The sequence below is a fragment of the Aspergillus tanneri genome, assembly GCF_003426965.1.
Source record: "Aspergillus tanneri strain NIH1004 chromosome Unknown AapTan_5_pilon_pilon_pilon, whole genome shotgun sequence".
In the NCBI taxonomy this organism is placed as follows: Eukaryota; Fungi; Ascomycota; class Eurotiomycetes; order Eurotiales; family Aspergillaceae; genus Aspergillus; species Aspergillus tanneri.
Window position 1 is genome coordinate 231,679 of NW_022984632.1, and position 25,682 is coordinate 257,360.

General features: G+C 46.4%; 8 protein-coding genes across 8 annotated transcripts; 2 read left to right on the forward strand and 6 right to left on the reverse strand.

The window, feature by feature from the left end:
- Positions 1 to 769: 769 nt before the first annotated feature.
- Positions 770 to 1,269, reverse strand: ATNIH1004_009486 (WD40 repeat domain-containing protein; the record flags this gene model as incomplete). Its single annotated transcript, XM_033574078.1, has 2 exons — positions 770 to 1,126; positions 1,204 to 1,269. The coding sequence occupies 2 exons, from the start codon at positions 1,267 to 1,269 to the stop codon at positions 770 to 772; spliced, it is 423 nt and encodes a 140-aa protein (XP_033422096.1).
- A 964-nt stretch (positions 1,270 to 2,233) lies between these two features.
- Positions 2,234 to 4,373, reverse strand: ATNIH1004_009487 (GMC family oxidoreductase; the record flags this gene model as incomplete). The annotated part of the gene is made up of 4 exons (XM_033574079.1): positions 2,234 to 2,677; positions 2,850 to 3,250; positions 3,394 to 4,111; positions 4,167 to 4,373. 4 exons carry the CDS (start codon positions 4,371 to 4,373, stop codon positions 2,234 to 2,236), a joined length of 1,770 nt encoding a protein of 589 aa, XP_033422097.1.
- Positions 4,374 to 8,676: 4,303 nt separating this feature from the next.
- On the forward strand, positions 8,677 to 10,790 carry ATNIH1004_009488 (uncharacterized protein; the record flags this gene model as incomplete). The annotated part of the gene is made up of 7 exons (XM_033574080.1): positions 8,677 to 8,845; positions 8,905 to 8,981; positions 9,028 to 9,126; positions 9,172 to 9,347; positions 9,396 to 9,747; positions 10,511 to 10,571; positions 10,633 to 10,790. The coding sequence occupies 7 exons, from the start codon at positions 8,677 to 8,679 to the stop codon at positions 10,788 to 10,790; spliced, it is 1,092 nt and encodes a 363-aa protein (XP_033422098.1).
- A 728-nt stretch (positions 10,791 to 11,518) lies between these two features.
- Positions 11,519 to 12,472, reverse strand: ATNIH1004_009489 (alpha/beta fold hydrolase; the record flags this gene model as incomplete). Its single annotated transcript, XM_033574081.1, has 1 exon — positions 11,519 to 12,472. The coding sequence occupies one exon, from the start codon at positions 12,470 to 12,472 to the stop codon at positions 11,519 to 11,521; it is 954 nt and encodes a 317-aa protein (XP_033422099.1).
- Positions 12,473 to 15,081: 2,609 nt separating this feature from the next.
- On the reverse strand, positions 15,082 to 15,518 carry ATNIH1004_009490 (uncharacterized protein; the record flags this gene model as incomplete). The annotated part of the gene is made up of 2 exons (XM_033574082.1): positions 15,082 to 15,144; positions 15,216 to 15,518. 2 exons carry the CDS (start codon positions 15,516 to 15,518, stop codon positions 15,082 to 15,084), a joined length of 366 nt encoding a protein of 121 aa, XP_033422100.1.
- A 957-nt stretch (positions 15,519 to 16,475) lies between these two features.
- On the reverse strand, positions 16,476 to 17,533 carry ATNIH1004_009491 (uncharacterized protein; the record flags this gene model as incomplete). Its single annotated transcript, XM_033574083.1, has 3 exons — positions 16,476 to 16,789; positions 16,827 to 16,947; positions 17,006 to 17,533. The coding sequence occupies 3 exons, from the start codon at positions 17,531 to 17,533 to the stop codon at positions 16,476 to 16,478; spliced, it is 963 nt and encodes a 320-aa protein (XP_033422101.1).
- A 2,548-nt stretch (positions 17,534 to 20,081) lies between these two features.
- ATNIH1004_009492 (fungal specific transcription factor domain-containing protein) lies at positions 20,082 to 23,262 on the forward strand (the record flags this gene model as incomplete). Its single annotated transcript, XM_033574084.1, has 6 exons — positions 20,082 to 20,114; positions 20,171 to 20,197; positions 20,250 to 20,342; positions 21,317 to 21,335; positions 21,393 to 22,013; positions 22,127 to 23,262. The coding sequence occupies 6 exons, from the start codon at positions 20,082 to 20,084 to the stop codon at positions 23,260 to 23,262; spliced, it is 1,929 nt and encodes a 642-aa protein (XP_033422102.1).
- Positions 23,263 to 23,482: 220 nt separating this feature from the next.
- ATNIH1004_009493 (uncharacterized protein) lies at positions 23,483 to 25,575 on the reverse strand (the record flags this gene model as incomplete). Its single annotated transcript, XM_033574085.1, has 7 exons — positions 23,483 to 23,797; positions 23,868 to 23,968; positions 24,037 to 24,262; positions 24,315 to 24,397; positions 24,478 to 24,869; positions 24,943 to 25,096; positions 25,176 to 25,575. The coding sequence occupies 7 exons, from the start codon at positions 25,573 to 25,575 to the stop codon at positions 23,483 to 23,485; spliced, it is 1,671 nt and encodes a 556-aa protein (XP_033422103.1).
- Positions 25,576 to 25,682: the final 107 nt, after the last annotated feature.

Here is a 25,682-nt window from a genome sequence, read left to right on the forward strand (position 1 = left end):
GAGAGTCGATGAACGTCAAATACATTTTCTGGATGAGAGGATAGATCAGACTAAGGGAACGGGTTGCTGTGTAGAGGACTTGGGACGTAGCGGCTTTCTGCTTTCTGCCTTCTGCGTTGCTGCCACGACTTTATCTCAAGTATTCAAAACTGGCGCCCGGGTGTTTCATCTTTCTAGTTTGCCCATGTGCAGCACTAACTTGGTAAAGGAAATCGTAGAGTGACTGCGAGTTGGCTTGGTACCTACGGTACGAAACTGCATAAAACTAGACCTTGCACCTCGTGTTACGCCATCTGAACTGGCTGTCGCCTTCTGGTGAATGGCTACCCACCACCGATTGAAGTGGCTAGAAACTTATGAGAGGCACAGCTATCACAGGGCCTTTTTTCCATAGAAGGCACATAGGGAGATCTGATCCTGTAACTCAGCAACTCAATCGGAGGGTACAGAAACGTACTAATGAGAACAGGGTATCGACTCGACGCCCAATTCGTTTACGCCATGTAACCAACCAAGCGTTCTGATTCTCCTCACTACTTAGCTATCTGACCCAAATATATAGTAACAGTCTGGCTGTCGGACAAAGATAAGAAATAATGAAAGTGAAACAAAAGTACGAACTCTATGGCAAGCAGCGCTGTGATCCGTACGCCTCTGGAACGAAAATTTGCATAGACCGAATGTGGATTAGCAGTATAATCTGCGGTTGACGCATTTGCTACCGAATTAGAATAGCCTTAGAGGGTTCGCAGCTCCGAGCCGGAGCTAGCTAGACATCCCACAGCTTGATGGTCTCATCACCAGATCCCGACACAATCCTCTGGCCATCCGGTGAGAAGGCCACTGATGAAACTGGACCAAAATGGCCCTGGAGGGTTCGCAGCAGTGAGCCGGCTTGGGCATCCCAGAGCTTGATGGTCTTATCCGGGGAGCCTGACACGATCCTTCGGCCGTCTGGTGAGAATGCTACTGAGGAAATCAAATTGGAAGACTCAGAAGATTGCAGCTCGGCACTCCATTGTTCTAGGGACATGATATAATCCCATAAGACACTACGGTTTGTAGGAGAGGACGCGAGTCCAGAACAATGTGTTTGGAGCGGGGTATTGTCGATCATTTGGATGTGCTTCAATTCAAGTCAGTTTATCGTTTATCCTCTAAGGATATTAGTAGTTATATACGACGGTTTAGATAGCAGCTTACTCTCAACTCTGGCCGAAGTGTATTGATCGTACTATTCGTGTCGGAGGCAAGTCCCATCAAGCTCATTGCCTCCAACCAATGGATGGAATGCCCTTTTAATGTGCGAAATATGCAGAACGGTGCGTCACAGAGGAGCTGTAACGTCTTTACTTGGCAATCCTGCACAAGGATTGCCACTGCTTACCAACGCAGCCCGCTTATGGAAAGGCACGCTGCCATGGCACCATGCCATGCATGCTTACTGGTTAGGACGCTTTAGTGCTTTTAGTGCGTAGAAATAAGCACTTTCGCTTGCCGATCATTAAGCAAACTCATGTTTGGAATGCTGAACGCCGCGGAATCTTCTTGATAGCGTTGACCTATGAATTCCACGCTTTTTCGCAATAAAAGTGAGTAGGTCTATCTCCAAGCTTCAGGGAGTTTAACTCTGCAATTGCCTCATCAATAGGTGCCATAATGATGAAGATATTGAGGTTTAAAGATGTTCAAAATATCGGTGTAGAATCAATTTTCGTGCGTCAGGTGATCAAGTACGCTATACGTCAGCAACGCACAAGTTTCTGTCAGATATACGGCTAATCCCGAAGAAGAAATAGAGTACGATTGGTAAAAAGGTCTTATTTGAATGAATTGAGCTGGTTGGGCTCTTCTTGATTATGTTGATTATTCTGTTGTTTTCGTTGTGTGCTCCGCGGAGGTTTTACCCTATCTAGTCACATGATTCTGGTCCACCGAAGGCCATATTATTTGACAGTTTCTTTAGTCAGCTTACTGGCAGCCTCGGGCTGCGCTTCTAGACCTCACAGGTTACCTCTCGCCTAGCAATACCGATATTCGTATTGGCCCATCGAAGGGAATAATTGCACTGTAGGAAGATTCTACGAAGAGGAAGAAACGTTTGGAGCGCGACTGATCACCCGCGAATTGCGCGACGGAGGGTGAGAATCCTGGGTGATTAGGCGGTCTCCCCATTCTCACCTCTTTTCCAATTAACCTAATGTGTGTGTGTGGACATTCTCTAACGCCTTATTTACTCGCTCTTCCAGTCCTGCTTGATGAGGTCCGCTGCTCTTTCCGCGAATGCGTACACAGTGGCTTGCAGATTCGCCGTGCTTACAAGCGGGATAGCACTCGCATCCACAACCCTCAGTCCTTCGATACCATAGACCCTTAAATTGGAATCCACCACTCCGTCTCTCTCGCGAGGCAGCATGGAACAGGTCCCCGCAAAGTGCCACATGGAGACTAAATTCTCCCGAGCATACTTCTTTGTAGCATCTAAGTCTCCCTGGAAGTCTGCAGCTGGGTCACGGAACTTCAGTGGCTGTTCGAGCAGCTCCCCAAGCTGAGGTGACTCTGCTAAGTTCTTGATACCGAGCAAGTGCCGTGCTATGACTTCCAGATCGAGAGGATTCGACAGGTAACCAGGATCAATGATTGGAGGGGTTTCAGGATTGATGGAGGTACTTGAGTTCTATTTGTCAGATTTGGTGAATATACGGTTTGTTGGGGGGGGGCCGGGGGGGGGGACGCATGTGAAGAGTCAGGAGTAAAGAACCTCTCACAATCTCTAGCAGGGAAGAAGAAAACAAAAAATTCACTCACATATGAACGCTTCCGCGGGAAAGCGGTTGAGAGAGCATTACTCCAAGCGTGACGAACTTTCCCGGCGAAGCAGCTGGGATAGTCTCATCATTAAGGTCTTTGGCATAATTCGTCTGCCCTAAGGCGGACAGGTACGCAGCTGATGGTTGCTTGGAATCAAGAACCGTGGTCTTCGCAATGTCGTAATAGGCTCGTGTCGCCCTGTGCTCTTGTGAGTTTTCGGGGACGTGGTTTGTAAATAATGCCTGGAGAGCACTTCTGTCCGGTGAAGGAAGAGGCAAATAGGCATAGGTGTGAACCCCGAGTGAAGCTAGGGGCCCAGACTGCGTGGCAGTGTATTCCTGCATTGCCTGGCAGAGGGCTTCGGGCTCTTGTCTGACCAGAGAGTCCTTAGTTTCAAGTTCAGCCTTTGCTTGAAATGCGGTGTACGATATCATATGATCTAGAAAAAGTAGATGTTAGTTTAAATCCGTCCCAAAGCGAGTATGCGTCAAAAAGGGAGATGGTTTCACGTTATTTGAGAGCCAAATTAAGATCAACAACACAAAGGTTTTGAATGTGCCAGATTGGAGGCTGTTCACATACCCTGAAGATTCTGCCCAACTCCAGGAAGGTTCATGACTATATCGATGCCATGCTTCTCAAGAAGTTCTGCTCCACCAACTCCAGAAAGTTGGAGGATTTTGGGAGATTGAAAAGCGCCAGCGGCAAGTATAACTTCGCTCCTTGCCTGAACAGTCTTTGAGGCACCATCGAGACTGTACTGGACTCCAATAGATCTGGGAGGCTTGCTTTCGTCAAGCAGGACTCTCTCGACAAATGAGTTCGTAAGAACGTGAAGATTCTGTCGAAGCTCAACAGGCTTATAGTAGGCCGAGGCGGAGTTGCTTCTCTTGCCCTCCGAGTCGATGCTAGCAAGGCAACTGAATGAGCCTACAGAGCTGTGGATGAACGGATCCCCGGCGTTGTATTGCCCTCTGCTGCGGAACAGTTCGGCCCATGCCTTGCGAATAGGGTGCGTCTTGTTGCCAAAAGAAGTTTGGATCGGACCTTTCGCTTCGTTCAATTCAGGCCAGTCCTCAATTGCCAGACCTTCTTTGGCATCCTGTGCTACAGTCGGACTGCTGTAGGCCTTGGAGAAATAGTCCTTTAACATGGACCAATTCCATCCGGGGTTACCGAGTGCCTCCCATGAGTCAACAACTCCCTTGAAAGGAGGAACAAAGACGTGTGCATTTAATGAACTGGATCCTCCGAGTGCCTTGCCCTGGTTGAGGCCAAGCACTCTGCCATTGAGGCCCGGCTGTAAAAGCAATGAGTAAGCCCACACCCTTTATCGAGACAGAGACGGTCCTTACCTGAGGGGAAGAGTGGAATTTCCAATCGGCGTCGGATCCAAGTAGTGCGGCATAAAAGATGGGAATGTTTACGCGAGGATCTGCTGTTAAGTCGGCGCCTGCTTCGAGAACCAGGACGGAGGTGGTGGGGTCCTCGCTGAGTCGAGAAGCAACCACTAGGCCAGCCGTACCGCCGCCAATAACGACAAAGTCATATACAGCAGCCATTTTGTACTGTGCGCAGACCTGGTGAAAGATTGGACGAGAATATAAAAAAATTAAGATGCGAGCGTAGCAAGTAACTTATTAAAAAGAAAAGAAAGACCCGTGGGCGGGAGATACATATGTATTGGTACTAATTGAATTACCTCCCAGTATTATAATAGTGAACAAAGAAACAGATTTTATTAATACCACCTAATAAGAGTAGTACATGGAAATGCTATAATTAGCTCCACAAATGCCAGTTCTACCCCGCCCAAAAGTACTGGATCGACCGGCCCCCTCAATGCAGTTTAGCACGTGTGAGATTGTTATAGTACTATTTTAAACTACCAGCTTCTGCCCCACTCTAATTTTTAACCGCTAGTCAACATGAAACCGAGGACCAAGATAATTATTACGGGCTTTGCTACAGACATATTACCGTATCAGTACTAGAGGATAAGCTCGGAACTGGAGAATGGAGGACTGTATTGAAGTATAGATAGGTTTAAACTTAGCGTACTAAACCTAGAGTACCTACGGCTTAAGGGAAGCTTATATTAGCCTTGAGATCGTAGGATTTTAAGTTAGAATATGAAGATTGACAAGGCCAATAACCTGATAATAAGTTATTAGTGTAAAAGTAGCCTGAAATATTGACGGGGAGGTCTCGGTGCTAACTAAGGGTATTCCAGTGTCGTAAGTTACAATGTATTATTATGCTCGAGAGTAGAATTAAGTAGCTTTACTTAGCGGGTGGCAATTAGAGCCTTGCAATTTTGGAACCTCTGTTATTTGTGTAGAAATTGGATGCTAACCTGCATGTGGGAGACTTTTGGGCAGTATAACTACCAATTCTCATTAGCTCACAAGACCTCTAAATTGATTCAATGATAGTATAGCAGTCTTGTTTTTGGGCCAATTGTTTTCGGTCTCGAGTTCACGCAGTCCCAGAATCCCAATCACGGCCGAATTCGGCCCCATGCATCTTGGCCTCATGCATGCAACATTTGAATACTCGGAGGCCCCTCCCGGCCGGCTCAACACGGACTAAACGGGTTGTGAATCCAGCAATTCGACGCGAATCTGTTGTTTGTGCTTGCGAAGCTGCAGGGGATTGTGCCGTGAGATGCAGACATTTAGGTGGGGTCCTGTGTGTGCTGCGTACATGGGGCCAGTATTTAAAGCCTCAAGTCGAGTTTTGAGTTTTAATTTCAAGGCCGACGTTGAGGTGTGTTGGTCTCTCGTCATGGGTCCTGACACAGCTATTGCTTCTGAACTACTCACATTCGACTATCCAAAGACACATCAATTAAAACAAATGGGTGAAGATATATATCTTGGCTCTGACAATGCAAGCAAAATGCCAGTGGGTTTCGAAAACGAAGATAGTGCGGAGACATGGGTGGTTCCTGGCCTGTCATGGAACCATCCACCTGTCATACAACTCCATGTTTGAAGGATTCACGCCTGTCATGTAGATCCACCTTTAAAGGATTACCTCCTTGTCAGTTAGTACGTGTAGGATTTGTTGGTTGCCTGAAATCCGAAAGTAGCCTTTGAGCTGGCGTCATTCCACACTGAGTCGATTGCGGCTCTGGATGAATAAAGGCAGTCAAGGTCGTGGACACTGGCACACGACGGCTTGCTAAGAGGCACTACTACAGTTTTCCTATTCTCTTTGACAGCCTGGGCGTGACTTCCATCATATCTACAACCATGGCGTCTTTCATATCATCATCATGCTATCATGCATACACTGCCCATCTATTTGTCTGCGATAACATCAAGGATATCATTTGCCTGGGGCTTTTATTTGGGGCATTGAATACCTCTGTGGCGTCTGAATTCGGCATGGGCGCCTCTTTGTCTTTCAGCCAGATTTTGGCTTCTTTACCTGAAATGTTCCTCTGGTCATGTAGCAATCTGTTTCTTTTCACTCTCCATAATCAGCGCTCTGCCTCTGCCATCTCGGAGGACAAGATCAACAAACCCTGGAGACCTCTTTCAGCCGGCCGGATATCGCCACGTCAAGTCAGAATGCTTATATATTGCATGTATCCTGACATATTTGCAGTTTCAGGCACTATGGGTGGTGCTGCGCCTTGTATTCTGGAGACATTCTCCTGTTTGTGGTACAACGAATGGAACGGTGCATCAAACCCACTATTGAAGAACTTGCTTAATGGTGTTGGGTTTGCGTACTTCTTTGCTGGCCCACTAGAGGTTGCAACAAATAACTCAGTTATTTCTGGCAATATGAAAGCATTCACGTAAAATTATCTCAGATACTGTCAAATAATATGGCTATACGTGGCAAAAATTATATGATTAAGAATAGGTCAAAAAGGCCATCAACAAGCGAAAGAACATAATCGAGAACAACCATCAGAATAATCATTATAAGCATTAATATAATCAAGAAGAGTCCAACCAACTCAATTCATTCAAATAAGACCTCTTCACCAATCGTACCCTATTTCGTCTTCGGGACTAACTGTATGTCTAACAATTAAGAGTCTTAGTCGCTGACCCTTGTCCCACTAGGCTGACCGTTGGGAGGGATTCGGGATCCCGAAAGGGTTCAAGTCCCGTCCCATATTCCCAATGGGAATTAAATTTTGATTCCCTTCCCATGCCAGGCTATTTGGGAAGGGATTCCCATTATATGGGATTCGGGAAGGGATATTCCCATTTCCTCTTATCTTAAAAATCACGTCCCGTTTCCCGTCCTATTTCTTAACCTAAGATCCCGAATCCCTCCCACTTCCTAATAGGGTATAGTCTAAAAAGTTTTATAGCATAGAAATATAAAATATTACTATGTAACGTAATATCAAGTAGTTAATTATCACGTGATTAAAATAAGGGAAATTCCCATGGGATTTTCCCAGGAATCGGGATATTCCCACTCCCTTCCCATCTATAAGCTCGTTCCCGTTTCCCGTCCCGTTCCCGTCCCGGTCCCATTCGGGAGGGAAATCCCAAGGGAAAATCCCCTCCCAAGGGCCAGCCTAGTCCCACACGCCCCACCGATCCACTGATTAAGACCTTTTCTCTAGTTAAACGAAAATGTCCACGCAGAACACCATTCTCTTAAAGACTCAGGACAACTGGGAGGAATGGAATGCTCAGTTTGAAGGAGTAGCTAGAGGCAAGAAATATATGCGATATTATTACCGGAAACAAGGAGGAGCTTCCTGAGCCAGAAGAACTCAAGGAAAACGATCCTCCACCAGCCAGAACTACTCGATCACAATCTGCAATATCTGTATCTGTGGCTGATTAGCAATTTACATGGACAAGATACAAGACACGTCTTGATATCTACACCAGACAGCAAACTGAGTTAAATAAACTACGGGAATGGATGCAGAAGACTGTCTCTTCTTAAGTTTATAAACACCGCTGCAAACCAGCCGATACCATGCGGGAGTGGTATAACAACCTACAGCAAAGTGTTGGGATAAATGAATCTTGCCTGCGAGGCATACTGGAAAGGTATTAAGCCTCTTACAAAGCCTCAGGATGCTCTCACTTGGATAAACAACTGGGAATAAGCCGTGCAAAAGGCCACAGGTGTAAAGATTACAGTTGCGGCATTAACAAGCAATTTGATTAGTAATTTTTTAACTGCTAACTTATAAGGTCTATAAATCCTACGTAGGCAACCTCTTACCAAATAATAAAATAAAAGTATATTGATAAAAATAGACTTACATTCCGACTGGCAGCGTTAGACTTCCGGAAAGGTTTAAATGCCAATTTGATAAACCAAAGCAACAAGTTTGCTAAAGGGTTATTTGTTCCTACTTTTAATGCTAAAGCCGAAGAGATCGGAAGCCCGGAACAGAATCTTGCACCATGGAGTTAAAGCCATACAGGAGCACAAGCGTAGTGATAGTCTTGGTAGCTGCAGATTAATTAAACAGGCTTTTAATAGCCTTGGTAACCAGGAGGTCAAACAGACTAATCAAGCTTGCAAAGCCTGTGGGAAAAGGCAAGAATAGTAGAACTATTTTTATCTTTTCCAAACAAGGCCCCAAAGGGATTCAAGGAACGTACTGCAACCAGAAGATACATTAATCTATTGCTTTAAACAGATAAGGACCAATAAAGTTGAAGAGTGGAAAGGAAGAAAATATACAGGTTAGTAATACGATGGATTCAAGGCGAGTGAAAATGCAACTTTTCGACCAGGATTACATATTGCGAAATGCGCCGGAAGCTTTTCTTCCGGTCTTAGCCCTTATTTGCTCTTATTTATCGCCCCTCGTTCCTTTATTTTATCTATCTCTTTCTTTTCCAACTGCTCTCAAACAGCAATATGGGTGTCCCTAGGCTCATTTTCGGCGCTGCCTCATTTGGTATGAACTTTGTTAATCCTGAAGATGCCCAGGAAGTTCTCAACTATCTCAAAGAGAACAACATCACCCACCTCGACACCGCAGGCAGATACCCTCCCACTTCGCCTGGGCGCTCGGAGGAACTGCTGGGTGAGACCAAGGCTGCCTCTCAGGGCTTTTCTATCGACAAGTTCTTGCGTTGACTCCAGATCACCGTGGTGAGTTAGAAAAGTCTGCGATTGAAAAGTCCATCAACACCAGTCTGCAGCGCATGGGTGTTGAGCAGGTAAGATCCTAATATTCACTGATCTGTACTGCTATTTATCATGCAGGTCAACACTCTCCACATTCACTGGCCAGACCCAGAAACTCCGTTGAAAGATCAGGCAGAGACTCTGGACAGTTTGCACAAGACTGGCAAGTTTAAAAATGTACTATCCCTGAAAAGGTTGCTTGAACACAGCTAATACTTCTAGCTCGGTGTCTCCAACTTCCAACCAGACTTGCTGCAGGAATTCCTCGACATCTGCGAGGCCAACGGCTATGTCAAGCCCACTATCTACCAGGGCGACTACAGTGCCGTTAATCGAGGCATGGAAAAGAAGCTCCTCCCAATCCTGAAGAAATACGGTATTGCCTACAACGCATTCCGGTATGTTGTCCTTCACTCAATATGCTGAGCAATACTGATATACACCAGAGTTCTGGCCTCTGGGTTTTTGTCCGGAAAACTCACAAATGGCAACCCAGAAGGCACACGCTTCGACGGCGAGGGTCCCATGAACAAATTCATGCAGAATCTTTACAACCAGGAATCATTGCACAACGCACTCAAAGAGTTAGAGGAAACGACAGGCACTCTTGGAATCACAACTATTGATGCTGCGCTGCGGTGGGCGTATTACCACTCTTCACTGGATACGAATAATGGAATCATCCTCGGAGCCAGTTCTCTCACGCAGATCAAGTCGAATATCGAGAGCATCAGCCAGGGTCCTTTGCCACAAGAGTGTCTAAATACATTCGAGCTCATTTGGGAGAAACTGGAGCCGGTGAGAGGAGAAATTTTGTGAGATAGCAGGGCACATCGCAATATAGGATTATAGAATAGTGTTTAGGGCAATAAACTTGATTGAATAATTTCATTCGGGCCTTGTATGAAATTAAAGAGATATCTTATATCCAAACACACGTAGTTAGAGAGTATGGCCTGTGTTTATAGTGGAACGGTTGCAACATAATATATTCAGTTAGTCTCCCCCCCCCCCCCCCCGAGCCTCAAACTGGACCTTACTGTCGTCGAAACATCTCCACGTGACCCAGATGGGCATGTTGACGATAGCCTTCCACTTGTAATCATCCGACGTGCGCTACTCGTAGTAGTTGAAGTACCATCTGTGATGCTATCGCCGACTTTGCTACGGGACTATTACAACAGCAGGGAAAGAGGAAAAGCTTTGCATGATGAGAGTCGAATTTGTACCTTCTTACTCCATGGGAATTCATGTGCACTTAAAAGACAATAGAAACGGCCAATTAATATCATCTGCTACTTTGGTTGTTACACAGCTCCTTGAGGTGTATCTTGTCTAGAGGAGCTTCCTCGCTTAATCCGCCAGTCGCCAGACTTCTTACTTGCCAACTAGACATCATCCGTAATCTACTGCAACCGCTGCAAAACCTGTCAACCACTACCACTTAGTAGGATTCCGTACGAACAGACTTGAGGTACCGTACCAGTCGTGTACGTCCTGTGCTTCTGTACATATTCACACCGTACTAAACAAGGAACACCTACTAACCGCTGCCCTACAGAAGTGCCAGCCGCCACCGTCCTCGACATTCCTCTACTTCCAGCCCTTCGTCACCGCAAAGGGTCCGCCTTACTCCACAGCCGTCACAAACAGCCCCCCCCAGTAGCCATAACAGCTCTGTAGCGGGGGTAGATACGGGGCTAAAGAATGGTTTGGCAGACGAGGACTTTCTTCCTGCTGCACAACCGCTGGTCCCGCTTCTCCAACAGCCGGTTGGCAATCAGTATCATGACCTTGGCTGTATGCAGACTTTGGCCCTGTTTTGCGGTGGCTACCATTAGATAGTGGAGCGCAAAATGGCCGTCTCCTGCATCATTCCCCTTTTTTCGGCTTGCTGTGCAGTTGGCGAAGTGCAGTTGGCGAAGTGGTCCTCCCGACTTTCAACCACGAACGCACGAATAAATCGTTCCGAGCTCGTGTCTGTGCCCAGGACTTCACCAACTTGCGCCCTGGTTCTGGGAAGCATGTACCGGAAGACAATCATCAAGAGAGGAAGGAGTACTACCAGACGGTGCAATAATGCATGGCGAGATAAAGTGAGAGATGGTGAGGGACATCCAAGCCAGAGACGAGATGAGTAGTATAAGTAGATACATGCCGTGAGAGGGGCGAGGAGAAATGGAGACAGGCCAATGCCTGCCATAAAGAAAGCTGCAAAGAAGCACAAAGCAGCTTGAAAGGAAGCGGGACAGGAGTGGAAAGAAGTCCCAGCAGAGCTGCAACTCAGTGTCACAAGTTCAGCACTTGAGAGCGGCAGGAATAAATTATGAGGCAGCAAAAAATAAGCTGTTTCTCTGGCCTTGTGAAACTTGGAGTTACAGGCATTGCTTGGCATTCTGAGTTGTTCAAGAACTGCATGTCATAACTCTCCAAGCCGTTTTTGATTTCACAGCCCAGTATCTGATGTAGCTTCGCTCCCAGCGTTGTTCACATACATGTGGCACAGAGTTATTCCCTGGATTTGGATAATACATGTTAATATGAATCATTTCCCATTGAGTTTCCACACCTAAGAAGATGTTTGTAAGTTATCTAAAACCCATTTCACTCCATTAACAACAATATCCGGCTGAGTTAACTGGACAAAGTGTCCACTCTCGTGGGCAAATACAAGCTTGCTCTTCGTAGAGAGTTTCAGAAATTCCTTCATAAGACCCTCACTCTTCTCATCAGCCGTCCTGATCAACTCTCTAACATGGCTCCTCTGCTCCTCGGTTCCATTCCCTTTCTCAACGCCCGCCTTGTACAACCCAGTCCAATCCCTACTCCGCATGCCCCCAATTACATAAACCGGTTTATCTCCAACGAGTGGCTGCTTTTTACCAAGCTCCTTCTTCCGCAGCGTCTCAAAACTTGGCGCGTACTCAAAATCCTCCTTCTGCCCAATCAGCTTGGCCTTCTCCGTCGATTCGTCGTTCCTAAACATATCCCACTCTTCCTGCGTCAACTTATGCTCCGACTCCATGCCCATGCCAGAGTATGGTTCGACACCCTCAGCAATGGCCAGGAGAACTGGATCATTTACGTTCAGTACCTGTGGCGCGGTCTCGTGGTTGGCGTCGACGAGCACCAGGCCAGCGATGTGCGGGCCATTTCCCGTAAGGGCGATGAACTCGTTTATGAGCACGCCGGCCCAGGAGTGCCCCACGATGATCAGAGGGTTCGAAATGGGAGCTTTTTCGATCAGATGGAAGAGCTCCAGAGCAATGTTCTCGGCCGTGGGCTTGAGCGGGGAGAGCTCGGAGTTGCGGTAGCCGGAACGGTCGTAAGTGTAGCTTCGCAGCGAGGGAGGAAGCAGCCGCACCACAGCCGCCCAGTTGAGACTGGAGCTTGCCACGCCCGAGACAAATAGGACGACGGGATCTTTGGAGCTGCTGCGTTCTGGGCCGTGGGTGTAGAGGGCGAGGGAGTGAGTGCCAATGTTGACGAGGCTGGCGTTCGAAGGGAGGGTTGAGAAGGACATTGTGGGGTGATAATTTTATGAATTCCTAAGGCTTCTGGGGTTCTAATGAGGTGGTTTGTGATATATGTCGGACGGAAATGAGACCCTGCACCAGTCAAACCAGTTTGACCACCCTGGCACCGGCGTCCAGCTTGGTGTGGTGTAGTGGTATGATGAAGTGGTAGAGTAATGGAGAGAGCCTATAGGGAGGAGCCTATGAGGATTGAGGATTGAGCACTTTACAGTTGGCGCTTCACTGGGTGCTACAGCAGGGATACTTAGCGTTGCCACCTGGCCCTTCGTAAATCGTAGTATGTACGTGATGTGCGATAGTACCCGCCCGCAAATGTCTGGGGGTGTCTGGGGGCCAGACATTTGGGGGCGGGTATGTACCTGATGTGAATGTGACTCAAGGGGAAAGAAAGCAGTAAGCTCTTTGAACAGCTGCATGCAATCAGTTACCTAATATAGGGAACGATATATCATTGATATCCCAGAGCACGATAACTACAATACTTCCTTGGATGGTTTACTCGCTCTCTCTGGGATACAGGAAAAGTGTTGAAGTATTCGGGGGTGTGAACCCCGCACGTTAGGTAACCACCTAAGATACAGGTTATTATCATGACCCTTGAAATCTTTCAATCGTGCACATGACGTGTATTTCGTACTAGCCAGAGCACGTTTCAGCGAGCGTCAGGGGGTCGGGCTATTTGGCGGATCCCATTATGCAATAGGAGATAAGGAGAGTGCTGTTTGTTAATCCGATAGTCGGTCGCAAATTTTAAGCCACCGCTTGCATAGCCACATGTATGAAAGCCAGTCAACGTCTCCATATGGGTAATTCGTGCAGGGTTTGTGACGTGATATCAAGGCATCATTGCGCGAAGGTTTCCCTTTCTATAGGAACATTAGCGGAAAATCTCCGATCAAAGTAAGCATGTATTTTGACGTAACTGGTAAGCCAGTCAGTCGGACATGTAAGCCAGCCGGACACCACTTTTGCCATACTAATCGTGTTTTTAGGACCCTAATATCTCAGCCATAATGTTAGTACATAGCGTGTCAAAAGTCTGGTTACACTCCCCCTCCCGCGCGACGGGTCAAAAAGTTGTTAATTTTTCAACCACCCACCACACCACCAATATGAGGACCTTTGGCACTGAAATTAGTGGGAATAGAAGGCTTAATCAAGAGCTTTCAAATAAAACGCGTTCTGCTATTTTATATGGCCTTCAGACTAAGCAATCGCCTACTCAAATGGCTAAGTAGTTTGGGGTCAGTCGTCAAACAGTATACCGCACACGCGATCGCTATCTACACCACCAGACCACCAGTTCCTTACCTAGAAAGGGGAGACCTAGCAAGCTTAGTGAAGCATCCAAGCGCTATATCTATCAAATGGCTCGCCGGAGGCCTGATATGAGCTATAGGACTCTAATTGCCAGCCCCAATAGTTTGGCCTCTAAGTCAACAATACAGCGAATTCTAAGGAAATATAACCTTAAGAAATGGAAAAGCAAGAAGAGAATTTCCTTGACTAAGAAGACAGCCAAAAATCGATATGAATTTTCTCGTACGTGGCTTAATTTTACTGGGTGGAATGAAATCTTCTATTCTGACGAATGTTTAGTCCAACGAAAGCCTAATAATACCATTTAATTTGTCTTTCGACATCAAAAAGAGGCCTATAGGCAGGATCTTGTGAATCTTTATAATTATAAAAAGGATATTTCACAAATGATATGGGGCGCTATATGGCATGGTGGCCGATTAAATTTAATTATTATAAGACGGGATAAATCATCACCTCGAGGCGGCTATATTCCACCAATTCCTATATAGAATGCCTAGAAGAAGGCCTTCTTCCAGTCTATGAACCTGGTCGAATATTTCAGCAAGACAATGCTAAAATCCATACATCTTCGAAGGCACAGGAATGGTTTGAAGTTTATGGAATTTGGGTTATGGAATAGCCTGCTTATTCTCCCGATTTAAACCCTATAGAGCATGTATGGAACCTGCTAAAAAAGAAGCTTATTAAACTTTATCCTATCCTCTTTCTAGATGGAAGATCTCAAGTGGATTGGACCAAATTTCATGATGCTATCTGTCACGCATGGGATAAGGTTCTCTAGGAGGTAATCGACAGTTTGATTAAGTTCATGCCTCGTAGGATTCGAGCTGTGCATCGAGCTCATGGGTGGTAAGCAAAGTATTAATTTTGTAAATAATATTTAAATTAAGGATCTATAAGAGTTGTGGTGGAGGAGTATTTTAATTTTGAACTTGTTGTAATTATTCGATTTTTTCGGGTGTCACCAGACTTTTGACCTAGAATGTACGCGCTAGAGCTTTTAGTACATTCAACCCTCATATTAAGCAAGTAATTTTTGAACGGTCCTAGGTTGCTAACTTGTTTAATATGAGGAGTTGCTTAATGAAGGGTGTTTACTTGTATACAACTGTTTCTTAAAAGGCTGATCACATGATTAAATACTATACATAGATTTATCATATGATGTTTATAACACGTGATATTTACTATAGTTGCGCGAAATAGTTGCTTGAACTTGGAAAATTTTGTTGAAGCATGCTTGTGTACTAGAATAAGACGTTCGTTCAGCTTCTCATGCATCGCCTGGATCAATCTTATCACAAAATTGCCGAATACGATTGGTAGTCTCGGCGATCTGATAGGGAATCCAGCAGTCAGAAATTAACGGGTTCCGCAAAATAAGTAGACTAATAATTTGACACCTACTGCGTTAGCCGAGAACATAGAATAACGCTCAGCAGAAATCACAATAGCTTCACTGATAAGACCGTGTCGATAGTGCTCCCAGCCGAGTGTCTCGTCGAAGAAGGAACTAGTCTTCTCATCGGATTTGTCACTAGAAACTTTCGTTGAGCTAGCACGCAGGAGAAATATAGGAAACATATCAAGTATCCGGGTCTTCTCTATGTGATGATTCGGTTCACCTAGACGTTGCCAGCCGACATCAGGTTTGTCGGAGTCAAGTTCCTGGAATAAGTCTCCAAGGGTCGGGGGCAAATACTCTTTCATCATATTACTTGAATGGAGCATGCTTTTTTCCACAAGGGTTCGATTAAGATTAGTGTTGTTATCGCCGTCTCGGCAGCCCTGTCAATGTTTGGCTAGGTTTTCAAAGTAATGCCCTCCAAGTATAACCGGACCTGGTGCCAAGTATTTCTTGATATGGTCTGCATAGAAGCGCCCCAAGCTTGTTATTCCGCCATCCAAGGACTTTCTCGAATCAAGGCCCGGACAATGTATTCCGTATAAACGGCGGTTGAGAGGACCCATGCAATAGTATGCATATGTCATTCCTCCTCCATTATAAATCATAGCAAGTGGAATACCTGCGTTGTAGCTTTGAATTAAAGTTAGGTTTGAGCTCATCAAATGTTGTAGAGACATAGATGATAGGCTATGAGAATTTGAAGGCAAGAGCTCCAAAATTGGGATACGCGAAGCCAGATCACAAAGGATGGGATGCCCAAAAACATCTGCAGTGCGGAATAAAACCCCACGACATCTTGCGAGCTCTACCGACTTCAAGGCACTGATCGAATTACCGCCAAGTGCAAAGAAGCTGTGGTCGGCCTTTACTTCCCCTAATGGTATTCCAAGGATATCTGCCCAAATCCTCGGAAGTTTGATCTCCGTGGTTGTAGAGACTGTCCTCCTATCAACAGTCAAGCTAAGTAAAGCCAGGTCCCGAAAAGCAGCCCACTCCTTTAGCGAGGAGTGCTCCCCTTCAACGCCCAATTGCTCGCGGTTAAGTTTTCTAGATGGCATAATTGGTAACTTCCATCTAGGTATGTACGCAGAGGGAAAACATATACCGTGGAAGGGCTTGTCGCAGCGCCTCGCTCAATCCCTGTGCCATGTCCCTTCCATAATCTACAACATAGCCTTTCTGTGATACTACCATTTCTAGCTCAATGAAGACCACCAAGCTAGACTCAGCTAGTTCCGATTTGGGGGAAATAGAATCAGCTACAGCGCTGGTTCCGGCACCGGTGAGGTCACGAATAGCTCGGTGTACATAATATTCATCTCTTCCAGTTCAACTCGTTGTCTGTGTATTTTGACCTGTGTGTCTTTCTGCCCAATCATTATGGGTGTACCATCAGTACCACAACAAGCCAGGTCTCCCGTTTTGTAAAGTCGCCCCCGCCGACCCGGATATCTACCCCCACCTGCTAGGAGCCAAGGTGGGTTTTCAATAAATGCAGCGGCCTTCTTTTCCGGATCGTTGACATACCCCCGACCCACCATGTGACCCTCAAGCAAAAGCTCTGCAACAGTCTCTAGTGGGACCAGTCAATCATGGTTCGCCGGATCAACCAACTCCAAAAGCAGATCCAATGTTCTCCTGCAGCGTCATTCCAATAACAATCTGCCCGTAGCGGTAACCGCACATTCGGCCGGTACCCAACGACACGCCTGAGCCGCTCAGCCCAAGTTTCTATATTAGCAGCTGTCAGTTTCTCCCCACCGAGATGCAACTGTCTCAACGACAGAACAGTCTCTGGAGAAATTAGCGCTGCTGACGAAGGTGCTATTATGATAGCATTAGACCTGGTAGTACTAATAGCCCCAACTAGATTATTCATGCATAGCTCATCGGAGGCAATCCAGTCAAAACCACCGAGCATGAGAGGGCCCAGATTCGATTCCATGCTGGTGTCGAAGCTATATGAAGAAAAGCCTAGCACCTGCATAGACGGTATGTACATGGTATTCCATCGATAGTGCATGCCGGAAGCGAAGTTGCGATGGGTCACAACAACACTGGGCTTGCCGGCGCTACCAGAAGTGAATACCACATAAAACGGAGGGTCCGTTTGGAGTGGAACAGGAGCAGCTAGCTGCTTTAGAGGCCAAATGGCATCAGGTGACGCTAGTACAGCTTTAAAGCCAAAGTTAGCAGCCAGCTCTGCATGGCGGGCTGACGCCAGAATGTATTCAGCTTTAACGTGCAAAACGACGTTCTTCAATCTGTCTTGCGGCTCAGACACATCCAGCAGAACGAACGATCCGCCTGCCTTCATGACACCTAGAATAGAAACCGCGGTCCAGGATGAAATCTGAAAGCATAATGGCACTGGCAGCCCGTGCTCAGGAATAGCTCCAAGTCGTTTGAAGTGGTGGGCAAGTTAAGAAGCCAGGATGTCCAGCATTTTGTATGTAAAGCTTGCGTCCCATGCACACACAGCCTCCGCTTTGGGTTGGCTTCGCCCTTGCTGGGCAACGATGTCATGCACTAGAATATCCATGCTTTCTAGAAGCCGATGGTTCCACTTCCATATCTGCTCCATATCAACATTACTCAAGCAGCTAATCTTACTGACAGGCCTGTGGAGATTACCAATCAGTTGCATGATGACATTCTTCAGTCGGGTCATAATAATTTCCAGCTGTTGCGAGGAAATGACTTTCGAGTCATGGCTGGTATGGAGGTAACCTTGTCATAATCCGATGCACACGTTAGCATCAAGGAACATGTGGTAAAGAAGAATACATCGCCACTGATAGCTAAGGATATGCCGCTCATATAATGACCGATCTTGGGTTGAACAACAGAGTTTGTAACCTGCAAGCAGCTTGGCAATCGGGCTATAGCTGTTGAAGACGCTAGAGGCCGATGTGTTCAAAAGGCATCATTGAAATCCCATGATCCTTGAGATCTTGCAATAGCTTTGCAATACTGGAGTCATCCTGAACAGTTATACGGCGAGGCAATGTTGTCAGAGTAGGCCCAATATTGCTTCGATACTTGGTACGGGAGCGTTGCGGCCACTCAGGCTTTCACCAAAAACGACATCTATGGCCCTCTATCGGACTACTCCTCCCAACAACTGTATTTTCGTTCGTTTAAGGTACAGAAGGACGTGGTCAGCCGCAGCATGGTGTTTGTCGCTTGGATTGGTGAGGAGCGGGACAATCTGGATACTGCAAAGACTATGTCTGGTCTTGTGGTGACTGCTGCGTACATTAAGGAACCCTTTTTTTTCCCTGATATCTCTGAATGCTTTGGCGCGTTGTTCGTTCGGAATTGGCAAGTAGCTCATCTCTGGTCGTTGGAGTGTCGTCTGGGGTTTTTGAATCAACAAGGTTAGCAATCTTCGCTATATACCACGATTGACTTAGTCATATAATTCTTTTCCCCTGATTCCGGGTTATCTCTGTACCACTGCAGTTTATCTCCGCCAGTCATCTTGTACTGGTTTTGGAGCTGATTAACAATTTGGTCTAGTATTTCTTGATTCTTGCAGCCCTTTTGGTACGCAAAGACTATGTCATCCACATAGAAGAATACTAAGATACTACTCTAATCCTTTAAAACGTAAGTAAAGTCCTTCCAAATAAATACATGTTTATCGCCATAAAACAGACATTAATTTTTCAACTACAATAGGAAGTAAGTGAAGTGTCAAAAAAATATTTTCTTTGTGAAGAGCTGACCAATATCAATTTTTCCAGTCTGTAAGTTCTCTTAATTTTTCCCCGAGTACTTGATTTGAGCTTATTCACTTTATCTCTGATAGTTTGAGTAATCTCTGTAAATGGAATAAGGTCTATTATAGATCGATGACAGTTCTTATATCTTTTTGTCGCTGGAAAGATTGTAAGTGGCTTCTTTACCTAGCTATCCTTTCGCAAAGTGAATAACTGACATTGATCTCCGACTTAAAAGTGCGTAAGTAATCTCAACGCTTAAGCGGATCTAATACAGGTATAGCGAAATATTGCTAATTCTACTTCATCTAATTACAGAATGTAAGTGTATTCAGTTGGTGTTAAATGTACAACAACAGAGTATCAAGCGCTAAGGCTTATTTTTCAATTTTGTAGCATGTAAGTGAGGTCACTCCAACTTAAATTATCCGTGCTATATATCGTGAACTAATAAAGTCCTTCACGGTACCAGGGAGTAAGTATTTTCCCGTGCGAGCTCCTGTATGAACTTAATGGCTAATGTTCTCTAACATTTTAGCCTGTGAGCATATTCTCTCCATCCCAAGTTGCGAGAATCGTATTAACCGATGTTTCTCTCTTGTTTCCAGAAAAATATAAGTAGCGATTTTGATATATCAGGTCCTTAATTTAAAATACTGACTTCTAAACTTCTCCTGTTTTAGTGAGTGAGGGGACCCCGACAGCCTGTATCTCTTTTTGATAAAACACTAATAAGTCATATTTCCCCATGCCTATAGAAAGTGAGTTATTTCGTTGAAAAAAAAAGATATTTTGGGATAGTTGAATCAAAGACTGATCTTAACTACGAATAATCCTAGCATGTGAGGGCCTTCGAAACGCGTATATTTGTATCTGGATAAGCTTATATTTTCTTAATCGACTTTCATATAGTCTGTATGTTGCTCTCTGAACGAAAAGTTTTACGACGACTTATGCTTGCTAACAGTCAAAACAGAAAGAGATCTGAAGCAAGATTGGAGACAAGAGAAGAAGCGACTGGAAGAGAAAGGACTGACTGTAAGTCAACGTAATTAAGGACGAAGAATACCGATCCTCTAGAGTTGTTGCTAACCGCGCCTTAACTTTCGCAGTCAAATCCGAGAATCCTAAATAAACAAGATGGTCGACGACAAGTTATCTCTTATGTTACTAGTGTGTACAGCAAGCTTCATCAAGGAATGTGAAGTGGCTCTAATTCAAACTTATAGGCGAAAGTCGACTTCTTACTGAAGAACGTACGTTTACCGCGCCTGACATGGACAAAATTACTGACTCTCTCAGTTTTAGTACTTTACACCGCCAATATCAACATCGGCGTCTCTTCCAGCTCTTGAACAGTACAACTTTCAAAATAAGGCTTGGGGACAGGTCCACTACCAGGTGTGCATACCTACCTATTCTCTTCCACTTCCCCATATTGTAAGCTCCTAGCAGATCCAACTCCTACTCAGGCTGACTTTCCATCCTCAAACAGCTCCTTCAAGACGGCGGTGCCACATCTCCCACAACCCCATCCTCACTGTCCATATCAGCCATATCAAGATCCTCTCTCACAGAAAACCCGCTATCACCACCATCCAATAGAAACATATACTTGAACTGTACCTGTGCCATGAGAAATCATGGTAATTAGTTATTAATCAAGAGTAAAGCAACCCCCGAGATTAATACAACGCCAATGGTGGTAAAACAGCAGGCGCTGAGTAGTGCCTTAGGAAGCATCTTCTGTTACTAGTTCCATCTTAGGAGAGTCCTCTTGTGAAGACATAGGCTCTAATTGTATTATTTACGAGAATTCATTAAACAATAAATCTTGTAAACCGTCTATATTCGACCCGTTGTGATTGGATGGCTGCTCTTAGTAAGCGCAATTCGGACACACCCGTGACCCAACGTTTTTGTCGCTTTTTCTCTCCCTTTGCCTGTCGCTATCAAGTCTCAACCAACTTCAAGTTTTGCACTATTCCGTATCCTTGTATCTTTATAGGCCCCTCCCCAGTAAGGTCATGGAGATAGATGTGCCTGTTGAATCTTCTCCACCTCAAAGATCGCAGGATCACGGTGGAGGCGCCACCGACACTAGTTCTTTTGTCAGACCACAAACGAACCGCCGACGGGCAGCATGCCAAAGCTGTAGGAAACGAAAGGTCCGCTGTGACAATGCTCGGCCAACATGTGGATTTTGCCGCTACAATGGCATGGAATGTACTTATATAGAGCGCGGGGACTATACTAAAGAGTAAACATGATCGACCCTGCTTTCCGACGCCGATATTGATGAAACCAGGAATAGGGAGCTGGGGAAGGTGATCGAGCGACTTGATACATTGACACAGACCATTGACAATATCCAGTCGTTTCTCTTTTCGAGCAGTTAGTTTTCTCAAGTATCTCCTGGACTCCTACGCCCTTGTACTGATTGGATTCTAGGCACCCCAGTCTCAGGCGGGAATTCGGCTCGCCGACCGCTGGAAAGGCCCTTGGAGCTCCCCGTTGACGATGCCGAGCCATACAAGGATTATCTACAGATTCCATCCTGTCGTGGCAGTGCTGACACCGTTCTCACCTGGCCCATCTTCCGCGGCCTGTTTCGTGAGAGCGCCCTCATCACCACTCTGTTTCAATCATCCCGCGAGGCCGAGAACTCTGCCATCGAGACATGGGTGGTGCCTGACGGGTTCCATCCCACCAATGAAGAGCGCATTCCTTCCTTGGTCGATCAGTTCATCCAGAATGTACACACCAAGAATCCTATCTTAAACCTGGAGGCTCTAGTTCGTTCGGGCCGCCAGGCTGCGGAATTTGGACTCGGGTGGGACGCTCAGTCATGCCTTGTTGCCGTAAGTTGTGCTCTCGGCTGTATTTCACAGCCTTTTACGTCGTCAATTAAAGTCCCATTACAAAAAGGTCCAGCGGCATGCCAATCCATCCCGAAGTCCACGTCTGCCTCGGGGTTGAAAGAAGGCGAGACCTTTTTTGTCATGGCCTGCCGAAGGATCGGCCTTTTGCGGTATTCGGTTTTAGGCGCTCAGTGCCATTTCTTTGCTGGGGGTATGTGGATCAAACTTGCAGCTTGTCTCTTCCTTTCTTTCTTAATCTAATTTATTTTATTTTTATTTTTTTTTTCCGGTGCCCCTGTGGACGAAAACTGATCGCTGTTCCAGTCTATCTGATGTACACCTTCCGCCCACTGGCCGCTTGGAACCACTTCTACCAAGCGTCAACTTTCTACCGTCTCCGGCTGAGGATGATCGATGGGTTGAGAATTGATGACGACCTTTCGACAGATGAACCAGTACAGCGAGGGACCTTTGTGTCCCGCCACATGGAACAAAGCCTCTACTGGTCATGTTTCAAATCAGAAGTTGAGATCCGCGTCGAATTGCCATTGCCACAGTCTGCGATCGCCGAGTACGAATACCCGGACTTGTTTCCGACCCCCCCGAACCTCTCAGAGGACTATCCGGAAGGGGGATCGCAGGGAACTGGGTGGTCGGCTCCCTGGAACTCTTCCAGATTAGCAAATGGGAGCCACTTAAACCAAGCCCAGACATCGTTCGAAGTGCGAAACCACATCCTGCAGCTATTCGATGAAGACCAAAGCTGGTACTACTACCTGACGGAAGTGGCACTGAGACGAATTGGCAATCGCGTACTAAACGCTTTTTACCGAAGGGGACCCTGCATGTGGTCGAGTATCAAACCTCTAATTCCCCTGGCGTTGGAGTTCGAATCCCAGATAAATGCATGGTCCGCCAATCTACCCCCGGCAATGCGTTACTACGAGGATAACGCAAGCCCCGGCCAAACGAGGAATGGCTTTCCCGATACGCAAGACTCTATATCTCTCGAGCTGAGCTGGGCAATCGCAAATCGTCTATTAGAAATTCGCCTGTGGTTATACCAACCCTTCTTATATTTTGGCATTCATCATCCCATTGGTGCTGGCCACAGAGCTGGAGGGACTCAAAGCTCATCCTTTACCAACGAGGAGTTGGCTACAATTTCAGCGTTAGTCAAGTCTGGCTTGAACTGCACTGTGAAGATCCTTGAAGCCAGGTGCCTTCGACATCGCCATCATGGGATTTGGTTTGACCTCAGAGCTCTGGTTACTAGCTCACTAATTGTAATTGCTGCGATGCGAAGCGGCAATCTCGACGTACCGGGGATAGATCGCCGGGTCGGACTAAAAGACCATTTTGATGGTACACTGGAAGCTCTCACATATTGGGAAGACGAAGCTCCAGACATCAAGAAAGCACGTCGTGTGTTGGAAGACCTGCTCACAGAAGCAAGCTAAGTATGAATACAATGACCGCCTTGCTCCTAGTCCTAAATTCGAATTCAGGATGGATGTGTTCGGGTGGATATACGCTTTGTTGCGCCATCGTGATTTAGTTTGGAATACATTTCATTATACAAATTCTATCTCGATCTATGCCTCTTCTCATAATACCAACGACCTCAGGTTCGTGTTAGATATTCGAGCATGCTACAGGCTATTGGGATCCTTGGCTGTCTCAGCCCGACACATGTTCTGATGCGGCTTTGTCGCCCTGATCAATGACCTTTGCTTCCACATCCGCAGGCCGCTGATGGGCTCTTGCTGCCTGCGTAAGTTCTGGGTTCGTTTCCACCAGCGCTTGGAAATTCCGTTCCGCATCCCATACCCAAGGAGTCTTGGCTGCAAACAAAAGGTCGATCTGCTCCAGTGTTCGCTGATTAGACTCGGGGTAAAACACATACACCATGGGGATGGATATAAAATTGGCGATGCCAAAGACGTAAAGGGCTTTCTCTCCAATGTTAGAAAACATGATGGGACAGAGAAGGGTCTATATGCATCGTGATACGGTTAGCATTTAAGGGGTATCCGGTGAAGGGAGATAGAACACTGCTACATACTAGCCAGCCATTCCCGATACTCCACCCCACTACTCCCCACGCGTTTCCCTTGGAACGGACAGCAAGAGGGAAGATCTCGGCAGGATATAACCACGGTACCGCTAACCCAGGATGATCAGTATTCAACATTGCTCAATCAATTGAAAGCTCAAACGATCGGTGAACTTACTCAACCAGGTGGCACCAAAGATGAAGGTGAAAATGAAAACCATGGATGCAGCGGCAGCACCATATGAAGAAGCCTTACTGCTGTCTCCTGCGGCATTTGCATGCGCACAGAGATAGGAGAACCCTCCGGCAAGGAACATGGCAATGCCTTGTCCTGCAGAGCCCCAGAACAGGGTCCACCGACGGCCGATCTTGTCAAGGGTAAAGACACAGATCAAGGTTGCGAACTGGAGACATCAGGGATAACGACCTGTGAATGTGGTCTATTGGGCGGCTTACCATATAAAAGATATTGTTCAAACCACTAACCCACTGGCTCTTCTCGGTGTCGAACCCAGCCATCCGAAAGATTACCGGAGCATCTAACCCTCGATTAGTCTATTGCCATTTCGTTGCTCGCCTCATCCTGTCGCGGGAAGAATGGAAATCATTGTGAACTTACAGATAGTCACGCCAGCAATCCCGACCCATTCCTGCATAATCTGCAGCCACACGACCAGTTGCACCCGGCGGCCAATGTGGAGATCGCCGGACCCTCTCCCGGTGATCATGGAGAAATACGAGGTGCTATAGGCCTGCGATTTCTCTAGATCGGCAACATTGCAGATGTCTTGAAACTCGGCCTCTGCCTTGTTTCCATCCTCAGGGCCGGTACCCCTCAATCGGCCAAGGATATAGCGTGCTTCCTCTTTACGGCCTACTTTGACTAGCCATCGGGGCGACTCTGGGAAGAACCATACCACAGCGAGCAATAAGATCAAGAGGATTATCTGGAAAGCGATGGGGAACCGCCAGCGGAACGCAGACCGTCCTCCGTCAATGAAGGAGAGGCCACTGCCAAATTCAGGATCAGCACAATAGTCGTAGAGGTAGCGATGTTGCACTGAGCAGACGGTTGATCACTCACAATTCCAGCCAATATGCAACTACGACACCGAAAATGTTCAACGTGAATTCGATCGCGATGAACTGACCCCGAGAGGTATGCTCCGCCGTCTCGGTGGCCCACACGGGAACAATAGCATTAAGGACGCCAGTGCCAATTCCATTGATGAGACGAGCTAGAGAATTCAACGTCTTGTCAGAATGATTTGTTTCAGAAAGAAAGCGGCAGTATTCCTACAACTAGGAAGAACATACCACAGATGATCCACTCATGGTTCATTGCCGAGGTTTGCAAGGCAGCCCCTATGATGGCCCACACGCATCCCACTGCAATGGTCTTTAAGCGTCCGATTTCCTCACCGATCCAACCTCCAAAGAGAGCACCAACCAGTGTGCCCAGGTAATAGACGGAGACAATCCCTCCCTGCAGAAGACTATCGGTGACGACCGGGACATTTTTATCGCCATCTATGTCGGCCCCGTAGCCGATGCCCATCCGTTCAAGATAATCACTGGCGTTGTTCACGCCACCCATCATGCCCTGGTCATAACCGAAGAAGAAGATGGAGAGACCAGCCACGCAATTGATGGCGATAAGAAGCTTTCGCTTCTCTAGGTGATGGGCTATATTCCAGCCCTGCATTTGATTACCCATGATGTATGCAAGCGAGATTACCACAAGGAGGAACCCGAGGAAGAAGTATATATCAATAGGAGAATCAAAACCAAGAGCAAGCGCCCGGTCAGTTAGCTGTAGGGCAT